At 34.5% G+C, this 20945-nt stretch overlaps 3 protein-coding genes across 5 annotated transcripts in view; 2 read left to right on the forward strand and 1 right to left on the reverse strand.

Moving 5' to 3' along the window:
• Positions 1-13115, forward strand: part of LOC117161715 (uncharacterized) — a 68912-nt gene extending 55797 nt beyond the window's left edge. For both annotated transcript variants that reach the window (XM_033343442.2, XM_076621418.1), the window contains exons 4-10: positions 4129-4242; positions 4387-4520; positions 5599-5749; positions 6472-6803; positions 7252-7470; positions 7588-7690; positions 7802-13115. In XM_033343442.2, the coding sequence (XP_033199333.2) occupies positions 4129-4242; positions 4387-4520; positions 5599-5749; positions 6472-6803; positions 7252-7470; positions 7588-7690; positions 7802-10341 (3593 nt within the window). In that variant the 3' untranslated portion in view covers positions 10342-13115. The remainder of the gene's footprint in view (positions 1-4128; positions 4243-4386; positions 4521-5598; positions 5750-6471; positions 6804-7251; positions 7471-7587; positions 7691-7801) is intronic.
• An 855-nt stretch (positions 13116-13970) lies between these two features.
• On the reverse strand, positions 13971-18509 carry LOC117161719 (ATP-dependent RNA helicase DHX30). Of its 2 annotated transcripts, XM_076621233.1 has the most exons (14): positions 18437-18454; positions 18249-18358; positions 18053-18179; positions 17923-17970; positions 17715-17775; positions 17214-17599; positions 16953-17137; positions 15901-16884; positions 15480-15821; positions 15109-15359; positions 14833-15037; positions 14564-14753; positions 14414-14499; positions 13971-14344 (listed from the first exon to the last, which is right to left on the reverse strand). In XM_076621233.1, exons 2-14 carry the CDS (start codon positions 18278-18280, stop codon positions 14128-14130), a joined length of 3114 nt encoding a protein of 1037 aa, XP_076477348.1. In that variant the 5' UTR covers positions 18281-18358; positions 18437-18454; the 3' UTR covers positions 13971-14127. The 2 variants fall into 2 exon arrangements, with proteins under 2 accessions (XP_076477348.1, XP_033199339.2); XM_033343448.2 differs by having other exon boundaries at positions 18249-18509.
• A 160-nt stretch (positions 18510-18669) lies between these two features.
• LOC117161722 (ribophorin I) lies at positions 18670-20798 on the forward strand. Its single transcript, XM_033343452.2, has one exon. The coding sequence runs from the start codon at positions 18792-18794 to the stop codon at positions 20616-20618; it is 1827 nt and encodes a 608-aa protein (XP_033199343.1). The 5' UTR covers positions 18670-18791; the 3' UTR covers positions 20619-20798.
• The last annotated feature ends 147 nt before the right edge of the window (positions 20799-20945 follow it).

The raw sequence follows: 20945 nt of genomic DNA on the forward strand, positions 1-20945 counted from the left end.
ATTGCATAATAAATGTCATTTTCCAACGAGCTCGTTTTGTACGTTCCATTTTTTCGAAGCTTCAGTCTGATTATTCTCTTCGCTCTTAAAATATCCCCGTTCTATTTCTTGCAAAGTGCACCGTGCTGAAACATGATTTACAAACCACTTTCCTTTATGGACATAATAAGAGTATCTCCATTGAGGAAAACAGCAAAAATACTACGTTTTTATATTCCATACAGAATCAATATATCCGATAAGAAACTGATAAAATCGCAAAAAGATGTACCGATGTAAACGTTTTTTACTCTGACTAGAAATGTTCACTTCAAGATATGCTACGGTTAAACGAAATTCATTAATACGACAACCTAATATTATATTGAAAAACGTAACGATAAGAAAAATCCTTTCGCAGGATACTGGGAATTAAAAATCATTCCGTTAATAATGATTGTTTGATTTTCGAGAAACTAAATATTAGTTACGTAGGTATTTTCGTAGTAAAATTATCTCAGTTAGGAAACTAGTCGTGAAAAAGTGAAAGTAAGATAAATATAAGATGCAAGAGCTTTGAGAAGCCAAAAAGTTTCGTCTAATAGAATTATTCGAGCACTCGTCGGCAACGATTACGTTTATTAGGTAAATGGATTTACTAAGTCTCCATTGAAATTTCCATTGGAACCGCGCGAAGAGCGAAACCATTAGGAACACGAACCGCAATTTACGTCTAGCGATCGTGATTCCGTATTAGGAGCCGAGTATTACAACGCTGTCAGTAAAAACAGCTTCTCGTTGGTAGCCCTAATCGACCGCAAATTTCTCGTTGTTCCCAACCGAATGCACTTTCGCGCGAATTCTTCGCGACCATTAGGAATGTACCTGTACCTATCCGAATATTAACCTTAATGCAATTCTTCTTCGCATGTCCATGAGAAAAACATACAAAAGGATACGCGTATCTCTGGTAATAACGCCACGACCATCTTTTTTCTCGTCTAGAAATTTCACGGTAAAGCTTCGATAATGGTACACGCAAACGCGTGAAGCGAAAATAAAATACCAATTGTGCGGACACGGTTTCCAGCGTTAAAAGATTGAAAGAGAGTTCTACTTCTACGAACGATGCAGCTAGCATAAGGCGGATCGAGCAATTAGTAGAACGCAAAGATAAATCTAGGCGGTCAGGGTCGGGACCTCGGATCGGTGAATATGCGCCACCAGGCACATGGCATTTTCTCTTTTGGCGCACACGTGTCGCCTTGTACGAATCTGCGTATCCGACCAGGAAAGTCAACGAAAGATCTACGAGACTCTCCCTTTGGCTTTCTCCTTACAGAACAATGATGCCCTACTAAACGTGACCAGGCCGATTCGACAACCTACCGAAGATCTAGACTCGTCGAGAACACTCGGTTGTATAGATCGGTAGATTAGGTAGTCGTGCATGATTCGCGGCACGATTCAAACGTAGTGAACGCGGCCCATCACGCGGCGAAAGAAGCATCGTTCTGCGTTGCAATTACTTTTCCGAAAAACAATGGAATATATATTCGTTATTTTTGTACAGACCAATGATACGTTAACTGGCTCGTTAACACTTTGACTGCCACGTTGGTCATATATGACCGGCCATGGTTTCTCCTGTGACGCCACGGTGGTCATTGATGACCGAAGCGCTTGAACTTCTTACAATTGTAAAAATTGTATGAAAATTGACAGTTAGGGCATTTTGAATATAAGCGATAAATAGAAGATACTTTGAAATGAAAAGTGCCCCATTGAACAATTAAAAACTTTTAGTAGAACATCAATAAAAAAAAAAATGAGAACGAATCTTGCATCTAACGGTGCACTGTGTTTGCATCCATATCTTCAAGGGGTAATCTACGAATATTATTATAAGCACACCTTAAAAAGTAATCGTAAATGCTGCTTTATAATCATATAATTGAAGTTGGAAGTGTGCACACACCTTACTATTATATATAGAATGAATAAATACTGTTTACTAGTATCTTCTACACGTTTCAACAATATATTCTGGACGTTTTGCTTACGACGAAATAACGAACGCGAATGGTTTGTTGAAATAAACTAAGCCTTGTTATATGGTAATATGTCGCTATCAACTGTTAGCAAGGCGCCTCGGTGGTCACCCGTGACCACCAAGAAGATAAACGGCCCATCGGAGAAGAATGTTGTCTTATATCATCAATTTATTATTATTTTGCCATTATATGCTTTGAATAATAAAAATACTCCCATGGCGTCCTGAGGGAAACGTGTGATTTCGTCGTGGCAGTCAAAGTGTTAAGATAAGCGCTAATTTCATATCTTCTAAAATGTGATACACTCAAAAATAAAATATTTAAAAAAATGTCGAAGAGTATGAAGAAGTGTTTAACTCCAAATCCAAAGGAAAGGACAATTTTGGTAACGCGAGATCGATTGACGACACACTGGATTCTAAAGCTGTACACAGAAGTAACACATTTTTGATATCGTGTGCTTCTTTTATAACAGCCCTTTAAACAATTCCGCGAGAAACGGCATTTTCCGGAATAACTAGTTCCACTGATTTTCAGGAATACCAGCGAACCGCACAGTAGATACGTCAAACACTTAAATCTTGATAAACGGCAAAGCATTATCGTATGACATTCTCTCGTTAAGGAACCGGTCCCGTCTTCGCCGCAATTTGCAGCCGTGTCGGCTCGCACGAGTTTACCGGCTCCCTCTCTCCCTCTCCGTTTACTCTATTTCTACGAAAAACGTATCGATAAATAATGCTCGTAAAGAACGCTCTATTAACGATATTAGTATTAAAGATTTCTTCGAAGACAAGAACTGAAAGGTAAAAACCGTTCAATATCGATGTACGATATGTATTTGATAGTGGCCGTTTATTTGCATTATCGTGCAAAAAGATTGACTGAAACGTTCTAAGACCGGTTTTATTAGGTACCAGATTACTCGCGATGACAATTCGCTCGCCATCGACAGAATCATTAACATTTTAACGAGCGGTCTCTTCTTTCCGACAGAGACCTCGTAACTGTTAATTACAAATTAAACAACATATTTTGTAAGGTATCGTAACATTCGACACGGATCATGCCACGTTAAGAATCTTCGGTCTTGGAATTCGCTCCTCGACGATTCCATGATACGAGGAGACCTTTTTTACAACCGATTAAATAGCCCTTCAAAGAGAATATATCAAAATTCGAGGCAACCAGTAGTTAATTAACATATTTACGGATACGTTACGTTGCTTGTACCTGGTTTCTCCTAACTGTTACCTCGATGAAGATTCTTTTTTTCTTTTTTTTTTTCTTTATTAAGGACTTAACTTTACAGGAAATAAACGCGTCAACGAAATAACGTATAACCGCGCCCGACCAATTTTCTCCAAAGAGATCGACCATCTCACGAGATTCGGTGCATTCGACAAAATACAAACATACGTGGTCCTTTGTACATTTCCTGATCAAAGGAAGCGCTCTGTCCATTGTGCCTTCGTGCGGAGCATACCGAATTTTCGAGCGAGCTGTATAATTGCACCGCGTTCAGATTACCGCGACCGATACGCGACTGAGAACTGCAAGCCGTGCTTTCGTGCATACGCACGAAATTGCCAGTCACGACAAAAACGTTAACTTGTGCGGCAAGAACACGTTCGTTCGTCGATGGATGTGGTATCCCTGAGAGATCGCTTGGGATTAGAGAAAACGCGAGGAAACCATCAATGGAATATCATCGGATTTCAAACGATAAATATATTTTGCTATGATACCTCGGAATGAGTCGTAAAATTCTTATTCTTCGATTTGCCTAATTCTATTTTATAATTCTATTCGTTCTTTCGTACGTATTGGAGTATCGATCGGAGAAAATAAATAAAAATAAAAAAAAAGAAATATACGCTATATTTCGTAGCTACAGAACCATTCTGTAAAATTGTGAATTCATCTACAGGTACAAGGTACGAGATACGAACGAGAAGTTGTCTTCAAATTAAGATTAAAATCATAAAATCGAGAAAACTGTACTTATCATTCTCTGTTTCTTGCCCATGATTTTTATATCGTAGACAAAATATAGAAAACGAATAATTCCGTTTGAACGATTGAATGCTTGCAGAGTGCAACGTGGCTGGTTTCGTCAGTAACACGGGCCAAATCGAAAGGGTGCCGTACGTGTTTTTACCTCAACGTGGCCAAATAATATACCCCCATGCAGAAATTCGATTCGAAGGTAAGTTAAATCAATCGGAGGATATTGTGAAATTTTACACCCTCAAAATCATCTCGAACGTTACACATACTCTCTGTAATTCTGTCGTTATCAATCGATCAATGTCTCCGACGTTGAAAGCACTAATTTTTTATACGATCAAAGGTGTGAGCACGCCAGTGTGTGGTATAACCGGAGCTCAGCAATTAGGACGCGCAGGATGGTCAGAATTGAGAAACCTTTCGGACACCGAGCCACCCTTCAGGCTGTTTCGTGACGAAGGAAGAACGTTCCTCCAGGTTAGTTGCATAAAATAAGTCATTACACTGTCAGCAGGCGATATAATTTAAAGGTGCAAAATTACACAGAATACGTCTAATAGCCGGAAATACGTAAAATATCACGGCTCGTCATGATATTTAGCGAGATGAAAGTCTCTATGTAGTTACACCACTTGTAGAAATTATGTAATACGATGAATATTTTGGCTTAAAGAAAGAAAATGATTGAAATATATCGAGTGAAAATTGAAGATGTCAGAGTATTCTTTTGCTTTGCTGTTAAAAATTGTAACGTGTAGCCTATGTTGGATATTTTATATATTTTTATACGTTACACGTGTTCTTTGCATTTTTGTAGCTTTTGTAATTCCAATGTGTAGAACATCTAAGCATTTTACAATTTTAAGAGAATTACACTGACCAACGAAACATTAGCTTTTACGACACTGATAATATCGAAAGCCTTAAGGAAGACTGAAGAATAATTTTTAAAGTAAAGATTAGAGTGTCCTGTTTTAAATGCTCGACGATCAACGTTCCTTTTTGTCGCGTTGTGATGCAAAAAGTGCATTTTTATATACAGCAGCTTTTTAGTAGTAGCGAGCTTTCGAGATTGAATGAAATACAGCTGCGCACACCCAAGTGCCGCAATTTTGCGACCTACCGGTTAATGAACGTCCCTCGGTCTGTCCGAGACAAATGAACGAAGAACAGGCGTCCAGTGTTTCTTCTGGAAACTTGTAAAACCTTTGATGTAAGGTTAATAAGGAACTTGGAAGGCAGCCGCTCACAGAAACGTTCCACGGCGGAATGTGAACGTGACGTTAAAATTTCATGCACCGGAGAAACCGAAGACGTGGACAACGATATATACGGTACTGTTAGGTGAAATTCGTGCACTTTCCGTTCAATTCTTCCTCATAAAAATATAAACGGGACAAAAAGAGAAAAATTTGCTTCGATGTATTTCCTTATTCATCTATTGCTTGCCCTTTTGCGTGTTGCTTCTTCTTCTTAAAAAAAAAAAAGAATTTCCTCTGGCATTGAACTCCTCTGCTTTTAACAGAATAATTTAATTCGAACGATTTTGTTTCAGTGGATAGGTGAAACGGGACTAAGAGCGGCAGCTGAGGGTCGAGTAGTGACGGCCAAACTCGTCTGCAGAGACGCCTCGCCGAAGTCGAAGCTTCCCAGCGTCTTCACCCCGTGCGTGGCTTTCAGGGTCGCTGGTTCACCGTCTAAAAGTAGTCGGTATTCAACATATCCCGTGATCGAACGAAAATAAATTCTTTCATAAAAATGGAAATTTCAATTGCGGGACGTAGAAACGCGGAGAAAATAATGATTTCTGCTTTGATATAGCACGCAATTGTTCTCTTTACCTAAGTTATCGTCCACAATCAATAGCCTAATAATTAATATTTCAATCGTACGTTACATATTATTTTATAATATTATTCTATATTAAATATTACAATAAATATCGTTTTAATATTATTTATAACATTTGATTATAAACGACTAATACGGTGAACTCGTAGAACCGTTCTCTACGATTTCGATGATTTCTGAATATGTTATAAAAATCAACATTTTGAACAACTTTCTCCTATACATACGACCTTCGGTTTCGCTTGGTTTCCGAGATATTTGCAAAAATCTGTCGATACCACTGTAGCGCATTTCTGGTTATAGTTGTGCGTTTGTAGAGGCGTACACGTCGTAAACGTCCCGTACGCAACGTGCATATGCGAGGCTACAAGAAACATCTTATATATTATGTCTTTATATTATATATTATATATTATATATATCGTATAATATATAACTCGATTAGAAGTGAATATCATCAATGTATTGAGTTTGGAGAGATTCTACGAGTTCACCAGCGATATAATTGTAAATATTAAAAAGAAATCTATCACGGTACATTCTAAAACTGTGCTCCTTTCTTTTTGTCTCTCTGCAGATGTTCGAGAAGTGATGTTCTCTTCGACGACACAACTCTCACAAGGCCTTTCCGCCACGGAATACACGGCCATCGGTCTTTCGTCCGTGATTCTTGCCTTGATCTACGTTGCGAGCGTGTCCTTGTATCTTCATAGCAAAAAGACTAGGAGGAAAATCGTCGAGGAGCCGGAAATAAGCTTGACTCCTGGCCGAGAAGTTAGTGGATTGGTGAAGAACAATCCTTTGCTCGCTGCTTCGAGACACTTCGAGAGCGATACGAACAGCGGCTTAACGGAGAGTGATCTTGGCGATGATCTGCCACCGAGCGACGGTGAACAGGGATTTGAAAATGTTGGTGAAGCTACCTTTAAAGTATTCTATCTGAAAATCGCAAGAGAAAAACATCGTAAACACATTTCTTGGTTTCCTAATTTCAATATCGTTTCTTGATTAAGCAGAAGGGTTTTAATAATGACATAGTTGAAAATAACGACAACTTGTTGAACGCAGGGATCTTTCAAATAGCTTTCAAATAATTGGCGAATCGACGACGTGTTATACGGTTATGAAAACAAAGAATACTTTGGAGAGAATGGTAAAAACACGTGTTTATCTCCAAACCCACATAAAAGACAATTTTGATAACATAGAATTGATATACCAAATATCTTATAACTGTTTCCTTGCAAAAAGATAGGAAATGTGACTTAACGTGTTCTTCTCCTGCAGTCTTAATTTTTATTTTAAATCAATTCAAAGAAGCTTTGGAGCGTGAAAATCATCTTCTATGTACAAACAGATTACTTCGGCTATTGTTCATCCCCATTGCATTTACATGGAACAATCTGAGGGTTGCTTTGGAACTGGATCGATTCTAGGTGAAAGACTGCCAGAAGAGGATGTACGAGTCGTGGAAACCGCGGATAATCCGCATCAACAGGATGTGCCGGTGTTGCCCGGGGCTCAGAGAAGAAAACTGTACTTCAACCCCGCTTATTTCGACAGACAATTGTTGCTTGTAAGCTTTCCCATAACTTCTGTAGATACGAGATGAAATAGATTCTCTGGTGAAAAACTGATTTCCTATATTTTGATAACTGCGAGATAATTTAAAGACAGCCGGGCATCTTTCTAGGCGCCCCCTCCAGCAGCCATCGAGTTCCTTCTCAAAATTCGGGAAGTTATCTCTATCGCGAAGCACAAAATGGCCGCAAAGAGATTCGTCCCTACTCTCGTCGGTTAGTTGACAGTTTCTTTTTCTCTATTTTAACTTAACGATCAGGGAAGGTGACAGGAAACGATTCTCAACTAATTCAAAATATCCAATATTTCTTCTATCCACGATTCAGGTATACCGGAAGAAGAAATGAACACGGAGCACTGCGACACCATGAAAAATCAGCAACAATCAGCTTCGAATTCGGCTCAGAGTTCTATTACGAAGTCACGGAAGTCTCAACGATGCACCGGATGCCCAGGTTGCACAAACTCGTTCAGGGACACGCCTGCGCTTCCGGAACCTGATCAAACGAATCCAGGTGAGAGTAAAGTTCGCGCATGGTTAGAGGACGTCAGATCAACGCCTCAACGACGTTGGCGAGACGCGGAGGAAGCTCGGAAAGCGCTTCAGGAAAATACTAAAACCTTCAACAAGAATTTGGAGTATTTAAGAGAGCTGGCCAAACGAGAATTCGACACGGACGTGAAAGGTTTAACAGGAAAACTCCTTTCTTCGTGGAAGGATAATCCACCGATGCTGAAAACGTTTCAAAACGTCGCAAGAAGCGAAATCCTGGAGACAGGCGATCGGCATAGCGTTTCAAAACGTTCGACCAAGTCGATGTTCGAGGAATCGAACTATTATTCGTCGAGGAACAAGGATTGTTCGGTCAGTAATGGCAACGATGTCATTAATGCCAGAGTAAGGAATGCCATCGAAAATTCGTTCATTAAACAGATGGAAGAGAACGCAACGTTGGAGGAAGAGACGGTGGAGAAAACAGAAGCTGTAGAGGAGAGAATCGTAGTCCCTAAGGACGAAGATAATAAAATGGAAGAGAGAATGGCTGTCAAGGAGAGTTCACTTGGAAAACAAGCGAATAAATTCAATGAAAATACAACACGATCGAAAAAGGAGCTACCGGATATGATCAATGAGCTTCCAGGTGCTAAAAATACGGCAAAACGTATAATGGATGCCGTGATCCGCGAAATGGTCGATGCAAAGGTACTAGAACATCATTCGAGATCAGGCAACATCACGGATTATGAAGTGGATAGTTTAGAACGGTCGAAATCTAGCAGAAAGTCGTCTACTTCGCCAGAATCGACCGATCAATCGAGTCCAGCATTATCCACCGCTCTGCCAATGGACGAGGAACTGACGATGCAAAACGCTGTGATTAACACTAGGACCGGTGAAATGATGGTACCGAATAAACTGAACAAGGATATCCTCGAAAGAAGCTATTACAATAGCCTGCCCGAGCTAATTTCTTCGCAAAAATCGGAAAGTTACTCGCTTGTTAGCGAAGTGTACGTGAACGACGGTTATGATAGTCCAGCCTGTAGCGACGATTCTGGGCCAGAAATTCAATACGAGCCCGAGAATCCTGGTCATTTAACTATCAAGGTTCAAGATTCCCCGAAGAACTACGTCAAACAGGATGAATCTGAATACGAGCCAGACACGTTGGATAGGAAACCGATGAAATTGAAGATCAATGACGACGTAAACTACGAAAAGGACGTTCCTGATGAGATCTACGTGGACTCTCTGGAAAGACCTGCTCAAATCCTCCTTAAAAGCAAAGGCAGTTTTCGCGATCAAGACTCGTCGAAAAATGGCTCGTGTTTGCAACGTGGCTACGGTAGCCTTCGAGAAATCTACGAAGCTAGACTGAAGTCGTGTCCCAGAGACTTGTCTAACAGCACCAAATCGCTAAATGGCCATTTGGATGACTCTATGTCCTGGAAGAAGTGTAAGTATTTAACGCCAGAGACCAGACAGTTGAAGAGGCAACGACAACCGAGCAACCAACCTGACGTGGTACCGTTACCACCTATGGAGGACATCTATCAGCATCCGAAACCTCCGCGCCGTGTGAAGGACGCGAAATTACCATCAAACTCTCTGTCAAAAAACTGCTGGGACAGGAGTCCTGCCGAAGCGGGTGACCCTACGACCAGCAACGGTGCTCCTGTCCCGCTTGAACACACTCACGTAGGGACCACTGATTGTTCTTACTCCTGCAAGTTTCAATTGCCCGAGGAATCGATGACAAGGTGCAAACACCAATTGGAAGACCCAATCAGAAGCAATTGCACGCGAGGCAAGTCAAAGTCCAACGTTTCTGCATCATGGAGCAATCCTCGTAGTCATAAAGATAAAAAGAAGTTGTTCGATCAGTATTGTAAACAGGATAACCAGAGGAGGAACAGCGAACCTCAAACTTACAAAAAGCATCTGACAAAACCTTCCAGAAACTGCGAATCGACCAGCAATTCCACGAGTCATTTATCCGGTTATCAGCAGCCACGAATGAAAGTAGAAGATAGCGGATACTTAAGCAGCACAGACAGCAATGGCTCGCACAAACAGCTACTGAAACACGAGGTGAGCAGCGTTTCGGAAACCGACGAGACAGAATCCGTATGTGACGGTGCGAGCGAAAGCGGCGCCGAAAGCGTTGGAACAGACAGTGTCTTCTTTGGAAATTTCCGCAGACTCTCAGGCGTGGAAATTGGAATGAAGCACGCGTACCTTCAACCGTTTTGTACCAGGAATGAGAACGGTGTTTTAGAAAGGGCAAACTTTAGCACCAGCGATAGCGAGACTGAGAGTTTCATCACGGTTCTTCCGCCGTGTGGAACTAGAGAGCCAATTTAATCGTAAAGCTGTTTGATGAGTAAAGTTGTATTGTTTTTCTATTATTTCGATATCGTGTAGCAAAGAATTGATTAGCATAAATTGTAGTATAATTATTGTACCTGTTTAGAGGTTGCAATTGATGATTGTGATGGTAATTATAGAATTTTTTACGTCTTGCTTTTTTTTTTCTTTTTCAAAGACTATATAGTAAAATGAATGAAATGACTTGGATATACAGTACTAAATACACTCAGAATGAGTAAAAATCAAAATTAAATTGCCATCTATCTACGTGGATAGATATTTTCACAATAGTGGCAATTCACAAACATTCTCACAAAAGACATAATTAGTATTGTTTAATAACGCGTTTAAGGGCCAGTACTTTCATGTTTCTATTACTTCTGCACATTACATTGTATCTTTTACAGACAGTCCTAGATTTTAAGTAGAAACATAAGTAGAAGTTTCTTGAATGTATAGAATTATCTTTTACTGATTTTTTACTATTTTTGTTTAATGAACTGGTTTTCTTAATCTAAGGATAACTATGCGTAAATTCCTTTTTACTTAATTGATAAAACGTGACAGACGCGTTTGAAAGTTCTCTGAACGGGTAAATGTACAGTTTAATTACTGATATTAAGTCTGAGTAAATCTGAAAGTAAACTACTTCGCATTTACTAGTTTACCGACTCTTGATATACTTATATCATATGTTATGAAAAGGGTTACTAAATTTAAGGGAAGATTTATTTAATCGTATCCCTTATATTCTACCAAGAAGGATATCTATATATATATATATATGTCGGAGATGAAAGGACAACGGAGCCTTCCCTTTGGAACTTTAGGAAAATCCCTTAACACTGTAATCTAGATTCTACCACAGCCGTAATTAAGCAATTGTCGTCATTCAATCCGATTGTATTTGTTCGAGACTTGTGATAATGAGCTTGGGCTCGAGGCGACAACCAGTCGCCAAACGTAGCCGCGATCAAGGGATGAACGTTTTGTCTAACAAAGGTATGTAGTAATAGTATAGCTCTCCTTAAAAAGAAATAGTTGTAGCGGCACTCGACAGTAAACATTCCAACGGTTTCTGTTCCGTGGCTCGCCACACGCAGACCCTATTCTTCGAGTAAGATGACTACCAAATGTCGATGCATCTCCACAGTACATGTTCAGCTAGCCTGAGGACCCGTTATAAATCTTAAAATTTAGTTAACTAAAGTCCTTCAAACAGGCAAACAGTCTTTGTCCCAACTACGGGAAGATAGGGGAAATTTATTTTTCTCGCGAACGACGCTTCCCGCTAGCAACTTTTCCTCAAGGGTGGCTAGCATCCTTCTCTAACCACCAACATGGAAATTGACTAATTAACAGCAACGTCAATTTCCCTCACTTTCCGAACGAAGGCATCTCTCCACGAATCCGATGATCTCGTGTCCTTAGACACACCACATCATAGTTTTCCTCTGCAGCATCATCGTGACGGAAAGTCATTCTTCTCGTGAGGTCTCATTAGCGAATTACATAGCGTCTTTACGCTCGGTGAATATTTTACGTTTTAACAAAGAGTTAGTTTAATAATACTTGTACCGTGGACAAGCAAGTTGAGTACAACTTGGACTTTGGAAGAAAACGCATTTTGTTGTCCCGTTGACCGCAGATTCGTTATTGAACCTAGGATCATTGTCGTTAGCTTCTCGAGTATCTAATTACCACGGTTACTTGTCAAATTCTGTAATAATCATATTTGCACTAGTAAATATCTCCTTTATCGCATAACAACAACGTCTAATCCAAATGAAGATTCGTTTCACGCCCCTAACCCTAATCATTATGTGAACCCGACATATATATATATAATTCATTTAGAGGAGGAAAATGGAATTGTGGCCGACGATACGTAGAAATTGCCATCGTAATTTAACTTGATAGTGAAGTGGCCGGAAGTGCAATATTATGTGGTAAAGATATAATAGATAAATAATTAAACAGTTTACTGATATTCTTACTAGAATATTGTAATACTACAACTTATAATTGCTAGTCGATGTGATAGTAATTTCCTTACGAAACGGAAAACAAATTTTTATATCAAATGACATATAAAGAATTGATTACAACACGCACAAATAGGAAATTATATAAACAACGTAAAAGTTGTTTTGTTTTCACACCACCATGTAGTTATCCAATCTTGAATTTTAATGTTATTAATACACTTGTTATTGTTATCTTTCATGTTAGTCATGAAATAAAAGAGATTATAACGACATTTTATATATTCATCAAAGGAGACCTCGACTACTTACCGATGTTTCACATTTTATTTAATTAATGGTTATCTTATTTAATTTGGTGCTCATTGTTGACTTTATTGTTACAAAATATTACGCTTTGTTTAATAATGGCATTTATCATGAAATATAAAGTTAACTGTATTTGTTATTATCGAAATAGATTTTTACATATTTCCTATTTATGTATTTTATATTTATAGTATGTTACATCCTAATATATATGTACTTTCGTTATTCTATTAATTTATTATAGTCATATATATTTATATTCTAGGATAAAAAATAATTGTTAAACAAATAGAAACAAAACAAATAATAATAATTGTTATATGTTAGAGCTTAAAAATATTAATAAGAATCGTCGCGCCTCGCCTCTCGTAATAGAGTAATCTTTTTCATATCAGAAGCGCACGCTTCAATGTACCTGCCAGATGTATATAAAATAGATTTTAATATATTGAATGTCTATAATGTAACAATATAGCAGTGCTATATATAATATATTTTATATTATTATATTATTATAATAGTTATATATAATATATATATAACTATTATAATCCATTTATATATATATATATATATATATATATATAATAAAACATTCCATATATATATATATATATATATATATATATATATATATATATATATATATATATATATATATATATATATATATGGAATGTTTTATTTGACATATAAACGTACTTACACAGACTTACGACTTAATCGATTACATCGAATGTTTTCAATGGCTACTTCTAAACCGAAGCTAAAGCGTTCTCAATAAAACTAAATTGCATACGTAAAAGGCAATTTTCAACGTCAATCGTAATCAGTTTTCTGACTGATATCACAGAAAGATATATGTAGATAAACTAACAATCAGTATAAGCATAATTCATTAAAAATTAATGCTACGTTAATGAAAGTAGCTTTGACAATCACAAATATCTTGTACTGTATTGACGGCGAAGTTACAAATATTGTATATGCGATTAGTAATTAAAATCTAACGTGAATAACTTTGGGATTGAGAATCTAATTCTTAATATTCTCTCTCATAAATTCGGGGAACATGGTGTTGGCAGGGTTTTAGGATTTTAGCGAAACAGGATGTAAGTATTGTAAGTATTAAATACTAGGTTGCTAAAGAATAATATATCGACACGTTTATATGAAATTTTATAAAATACAAATGCTATTGAATTTTTACATAACTATAGATAAATTATTGTACAACGAAGATTATACTGTGATTTACAGAACACACATAGAGAAATTTATGTTTATACATGTACAAAAATGACAGGTAGGAAATGAGCAACATTAAAATTATATATTTATATTATATATTCTTATCATCACTATATGTATTTATTTATATTTACATATAAGTAAATAAGTTATTTTTTTTTTGCTTCTAAATATTAACATAGAATTAAAGATTCTGTGATACAGTGTCACAAAAATGTTCATTGTTTAAATTTTTCTAATGTTTTATTCTTAAATTTTCGTTTGCATCTGATGTATTGTCAATATGTCGTGACGATTCCGTCAATATTTTTGAAATTAAAACCATTAAATTGTCTCTAAATGGTTGAACTAACTGTAGCTTATCTTGGTAACCATTTTTACCTTCATATTTAATTATAAAATGCACGATACCCCACAACATACTTCGAAGTTGTAATAGCATGTCCGCGATTCTGGAAAAAGACAATGTATAAAATAAAAGATAAGTTGGTCATGTAAAAAATATAGATAGAAATACGAACTCGGGTTTACACGTCAAATTTAAATTCTTTATGTTATTTATCCTAATACAAATTTGTTCTTCTTCGGTGGAAACATTGTTTTGTATCTGTAAGAAAAATAGCATTTAGCATTGTATAAACATATATTAACGGTTATATTCAAAAACATACCTTTTCACACTTAACATCAGCTTCACTGAATAATAGGACCGATAATGGTGATATCATACTAGTATCAGAAACTACACAAGAATATCTTTTAACAAACTCCATCTTATTGATGTAAGTCAAAAGCTCACTTGGCCATGTTGTTCTATTGTAATTTACACTCCCATTATTAATTTTAACGACTTCGTTAGCCCTAAAAAGCAGAAAACTATATAAATTTTAGCCCTTTCTTGTATATTATAATTATATGTATTTTTAAAAAATATATTAACTCAGTCATTAATATGTTTGCTTTGTTTGTAAAAGATCTTTTTTTATATCCATAAACATTTCTTTTTATCAAATGATTCGTAGCAGCAAATAAGATCGCTCGAATCAATTCATTATTACCAGAATATGCATTCAAATATTTAAAATTAGATGTCTCTGAAACCATTCCACTCCTTACAAGTTCATTTACATATGTCGAATACAGCTCTACGAATAAACAATAGTTATTCCTAATATTAAATATTATTTTTCCTCACATATATGTATAACAGACTTACTTTGTGTCACATTAAAGATTTTTTTAAACTCAATTCGATCAGCATTCTGCATGGCAGCAGATAACGAGTTATTATCACTGTACTTCATATGTTGAAAATATTTTAATATACCAATATGATCACTTGTTTCGTGAAATTTCAACATTTTTCCTTTCAAAACTCTAGAGGGACTTGATATTTCATTTAACGAAAGAGTAGGTCCATTAAAAGAAGAAAATGTAGTAATTATTGATAACACAGGATTAAAACACCTAAAAAAATAAACTGAAATATACAACAAGAACTTTTTAAAAATATAAACATAAATATGTAGTATAAAATATATGGAAAAATAAGAATATCTTCTAGCAACAATGTAAATTTTTACATACTGCAAAACGCAGGAAAGTACTGCAGCTTTACTTAAATTCGGATGCAACGAAATATACGAAACACGTTCGCCCAAACTTGTAAAATTTTCATCCTTATCGAGAAAGCCAGAAATTTTCAAATTATTTACAGCAGAAATTATTGAACTAATATTCGGTGGATCAATCATATTATTAAAAAAATCCAATGCTTTCTTATCAGATAATGTTTTACTAATAATAATTGCTTCTTCCAATGGAATTTTTAATATCTCCGGTGTCGGATATAGATCTAATTCATTATATTGTTTTCGAGTAATTAAGTGATAACTTTCACCAGATTTTACACGTCCAGCTCTTCCTTTCCTAAATATTAATAAAAATATATTTTAATCTTTTCTTTCTTTGAAAATAAAATCACAACGTTGCATAAAATAAAAATTACCTCTGACAAATACTAGCTTGTGATATTAGACCAAAATCTAAACTGGATAGAAGCTTCTGTTTATCCCATCTTACTTCTCTCTTAACAGCAGTATCTATAACATATTTTATATCTTGGATGGTAATACCAGTTTCAGCTATATCTGTAGCTAAAATAATCTTTGTAATATTATCAGGAGCTGGTCTGAAAACCTTTTGCTGGTCATTATTTGAAATTTTAGAATGAAGTGGTAATATTAATAAATTACTAATTTTATATTGGAGCATGTTATATAACTCCTTAATTTCTTTCCAACCGGGGAGAAAACATAAAATAGTTCCAGGTGGTTTATCTTTAATAATCCATTGTATTAGATGCACTATGTTATTGAAAGGAATTTCTATTTTCATAGGAGTATCCTGATTTGATGAGTTCTTATTTAAAAAATCAATATCATCCAAAAAATGCATTTTTACATGATGTAATTCTCCAGGGACATCAATAACTGTGGTGGAAAAATATTGTTGGAATACATCTGTGTTCATACTTGCAGACATAACTATAAGTTTTACATGTGGATTGTGTTCCAACATATCTTTAAATAACATTAGCAACATATCTGTTTGTAGACTTCTTTCATGAGCTTCATCTATAATTACGTGTGATACTCCTTTTAATGTAGGATTATGTCTTAATTTTTGCAGGAGTATGCCAGTTGTGCAATATAAAATTGAGCCACTTGTTCTTGGCGTTTTATTATCAAAACGAACATGATAACCTATTTTATCGCCTATTTTTTCATCCCTTTCAAACGCAACACGTTCAGTCAAAGAAATAGCTGATATTCTACGAGGTTCTGACACAACTATATTACATTCATGTGTATTATTTTGTTTTATGTATTTATCCAGTATGAACTGTGGAACCTGGGTACTTTTGCCACAACCAGTGTCTCCTTTAATTATCAAAACCTGGTTATTTTCTAAAGCATTAAGTATTTTTTCCCTGAAAGAAGTTTTTAAGCAATAAATAATTTGATAATAAATGTTATGTATAGATATATAAATACATACTTATAATTAATAATAGGCAAATCTGTTATGTCTTCATATCTTCTTATTTTTACATTCCTTATTGAATGATTACTATGCATTTCAGCAAAATCATCATCTAATGAAAGATTATCTTCCGATTCTTTTTCCGAACTGTCTTCATTAAGTTCAGTAGCACATGGTATTGTTATTATAGATTTTACTTCCTACAAATAATCATAATAAACAAATTAAGATATTTATAAGTATTAAACAAACACTTCTGTTACTTATAAACCTTACATTATTAAAAGTATCAATCAAAGATTGTATTTTACTTGTGAACTCTGGTGAAAGATTAATATTAACAGATCGTTGAGATTCACAAAAACTGCGTTTACTTTCATTATCATATAATATAGGTTTAGAATCTTCAATTTTCCCATTCATATATAGCCAATCTAAACACATTAATGCTGCATCATGTGCAGCTTTCTTTTTGTTTGATGCTATATTGCAAAAGGATGCTTCATAAGGCCATGTGACATCAATGGTACACTTTATTTTATCAATTTCCCCTTCTATTACTGAATATGTATATGATATGCATAACTTATTGAATTCTCTATATACAGCACTATAGATAACGTCAAGATTTTGCTTAGGATATGGATGAACTTTTTCAAGACCTGAAATTTGAAATGAAAATATTATTGAAACTTAATTTTATATAATATCTGTACAACATACATTTGTATATTATTCATTAATTAAAGGAAATTGATATTATTTTATCATACTTACTTGTTTTCCTAATTGCAAAATCGTTAAAATTCGGTACATTTGTATCTTGCTCTTTCTGTTTCTATTATGATAATTTTGCTGTTAGTGTGTTTATATACTATACTACACTACATTTTAAAAAAAGAAATAGTATGCTACATATTTAATTATACAATTTCTATTTCATATTATGATTACATGTTTCATATTATAATTATGTTATATTTACCTGCATAGAGTTATTTACTTCTCTGAGATTATTTTCATCGATATTGAACTTCAATCAAAAAATAATAAAATGAGATTAGATCTGACTGATTTGCATCCCTCGTAAAATCAAATTTTGATTAATTACTTACATTATAAAATGTATCAGATTGGGGTTTAATTTCTGATTCCCTTTTATAACATCGATAAAATGTTTGATAGTTATAAAACTTTCTTAAATGTGATCTATACATTTTGTTTGTACAATAAAATATTAAACTGTTCAACAAAAATATTTTGGATTATTTTTATATGCTTGGTTAAAGTCATATATTATAAATTACTTACTGGCTACATAAAGATTTTCTTGAATTAAGCATGATTTCAGATAAAATCACTTTCCTAAGTTTAATAACAATTTTTATACAATACTGGTATTTGTGGCAATACAATATAACCTAATATAACAGAATTTAAAAAGTTAAATTCATCATCTAATATACTTATAAGTATATATATTTGTAAGTTACATTTACAATATGATTTCATATATTTCAGTTTTATCTTTTTGTTTTATTAAATAAGTATTTAGGATTTATGTAAATATTTTAAAAAATCGTAATTTTGCAATTCATATACAATGCAAATTCATTGCAATTCACACTTGAATTATACTTGTAAAAATTCAGGAAACTGTATGAGATATGTATGTATTATAAATATACTTGAAGTATATCGTATAATTCGTATATGAGTTTCGCGTCTACATAATACGTGCTTTTAGATAAACGCCACGTCTATGATGATACCGACTGAAACTCGTTTACCGGTTAGTTAAGAGTGTTAAACGACAATCAACAGTGAGCTGAAAGAAATTCTTACGTGAAAAATATGATTAGTCGTAGTTCAATTATATTGCTATGGAATATTGTGTTACTTTTCGGATTAAATATCCAATCTTTCGCTACTGCCAGCACCATTGATCCCGATTTGAATTTTAAGAACGTGGAAAAACATATTGATCTGCAATCTCAATTAACAAAAATTACAACTAGACTTATATTAGAAAATGGAAGTAAAGATCGACACATGCGAAATTTCCTTTTTTCACTGGAACCTGAACAAAAAAGTAGTCTTAGTTACATAGCAGCTTATAGAGAACCTGTGCGAGTTGAATTAAAGCTAACCAAAGTGAAGGTAAATGCTTATCCAGATGAAACTTTCTATCAAATTGAATTAAAAGACCCATTGTCTCCTGGAAGAACTATGTCTGTTGAAATTGAATGGATATTAGCTCATGAACTTATACCTCATCCTAAAGAGATCACACAAAAAGAAAAACAATTAGTAAAATATATAGGAAATATTTATCTTTATGCACCATATAGCATAATGAAACAAACAACCACTGTATCTTTACCATCACGTAATATTGAAAGCTACACTAAATTTAAACCTGTTTCGCAGAGTGATTCATTTATCACATATGGTCCATATGAGAAACTTTCTCCATTTTCTTATGAAGAATTAAACATACACTTTGAAAATAACAATAAATTCCTCACAGTTACCAGACTTGAAAGGAATATTGAAATATCACACTGGGGTAATATAGCAGTAGAAGAACATATTGACTTATTACATACTGGAGCATTACTAAAAGGCTCATTTTCACGATATGAATTTGCCAGAGAACCAAAATCATGGGAAGCTAGTATTCAAAGTTTCGATACCATTTTACCTGCAGCTGCCTCTGATATTTATTATAGAGATGAAATTGGTAACATTTCAACATCACATACTCGTATTAAAAAGGATTCAGTAGAACTAAATCTTCGCCCAAGATTTCCACTGTTTGGTGGTTGGAAAACTAAATATATAGTTGGATATAATGTACCTAGCTATGAGTATTTATTCCATTCTGGAGATCTATATACTTTAGAAATGAGATTGTTGGATCATGTTTTTGATGATATGGTTGTAGATGAATTAATTGTAAAGATTATCTTACCAGAAGGTTCCAAAAATATTGAATTAAGCCTTCCATATTCTGCAACACGTTTGCCAGATTCTCTTTATTACACATACTTAGACACTACTGGTCGTCCAGTAATTTCTGTTACTAAGAAGAATTTAGTTGAGAATCATATTCAGAATTTTAAACTAAAATATACATTTCCACGTATATTGATGTTACAAGAACCATTGCTTGTAGCTGCAGCTTTATATTTACTATTTTTATTAGTAATTACTTATGTAAGACTTGATTTTTCAATTGACAAAGATGAAGTTTCAGAAAGTAAATTAAGAATTGCTGGGCAGTGTGAAAAGATCTTAGCTGCACAAGATCGTAGAGTAACTTCTTACAATGAACTAGATGATCAGTTAGCATATCTTAAAGCCAACAAAGATGCTAATGCATTTCTATCTGTAGTAAAAGGTATTAATCAAGAATATAAGAGTGCAACCAGTTCTATTACTGAAATTGCACAACGCTTGAAAGGAGAATCAGGAGATGTATATGATCGTATTCAAGAATTACAGAAATATGATAGAACTTTAAAAGAACTTTATAATCAACAACAAGCATTGTATGTAGACAAATTAGTACCAGGCAAGATAGGACGTCAACAATTTGTAGAAGCAGAAGCAGCTGTTACAAAGAAAAAAGAAGAATGTGTTGAGAAAATAAACTCTATCATAAAATCACTACAGTAATAACATATTCCTGAATACTTTCAGTTAAAAAAATATTTGAGAACAAGAGACTCAATAAAAATAATTTAAATAATAGGTTATAATAATAAGTTGAAAGAACGTTTCCTTTACAATGAATTAAAATTTGTAATAAAAAAATTGTAATAAACAATTTGTAATAAATATATATTATAAATTATACATTTTATATTTTTATTATCCATTTGGTTATGATATAATAATGACGCATATTTTAAGTCGCTACTTCGAAGTAGAGAATTTATATTTGTAATTCTTTATAAAGGATTACAGAGACACAATATATGGAAGTATGTAGTATACTATAAG

The sequence above is a fragment of the Bombus vancouverensis genome, chromosome 9 (assembly GCF_051014615.1).
Source record: "Bombus vancouverensis nearcticus chromosome 9, iyBomVanc1_principal, whole genome shotgun sequence".
In the NCBI taxonomy this organism is placed as follows: Eukaryota; Metazoa; Arthropoda; class Insecta; order Hymenoptera; family Apidae; genus Bombus; species Bombus vancouverensis.

Excerpts from the sequence above, each read along its gene's own strand:
- LOC117161719 (XM_033343448.2), bottom strand. The coding sequence starts at position 18,280 with ATGCTTAATTCAAGAAAATCTTTATGTAGCCA. Across the intron at positions 16,885-16,952 it reads TTGCCTATTATTAATTATAA|GGAAAAAATACTTAATGCTT; the intron begins GTATGTATTTAT and ends AACTTCTTTCAG. Across the intron at positions 14,754-14,832 it reads GCAAACATATTAATGACTGA|GGCTAACGAAGTCGTTAAAA; the intron begins GTTAATATATTT and ends TCTGCTTTTTAG.
- LOC117161722 (XM_033343452.2), top strand. The coding sequence starts at position 18,792 with ATGATTAGTCGTAGTTCAATTATATTGCTATGGAATATTGTGTTACTT.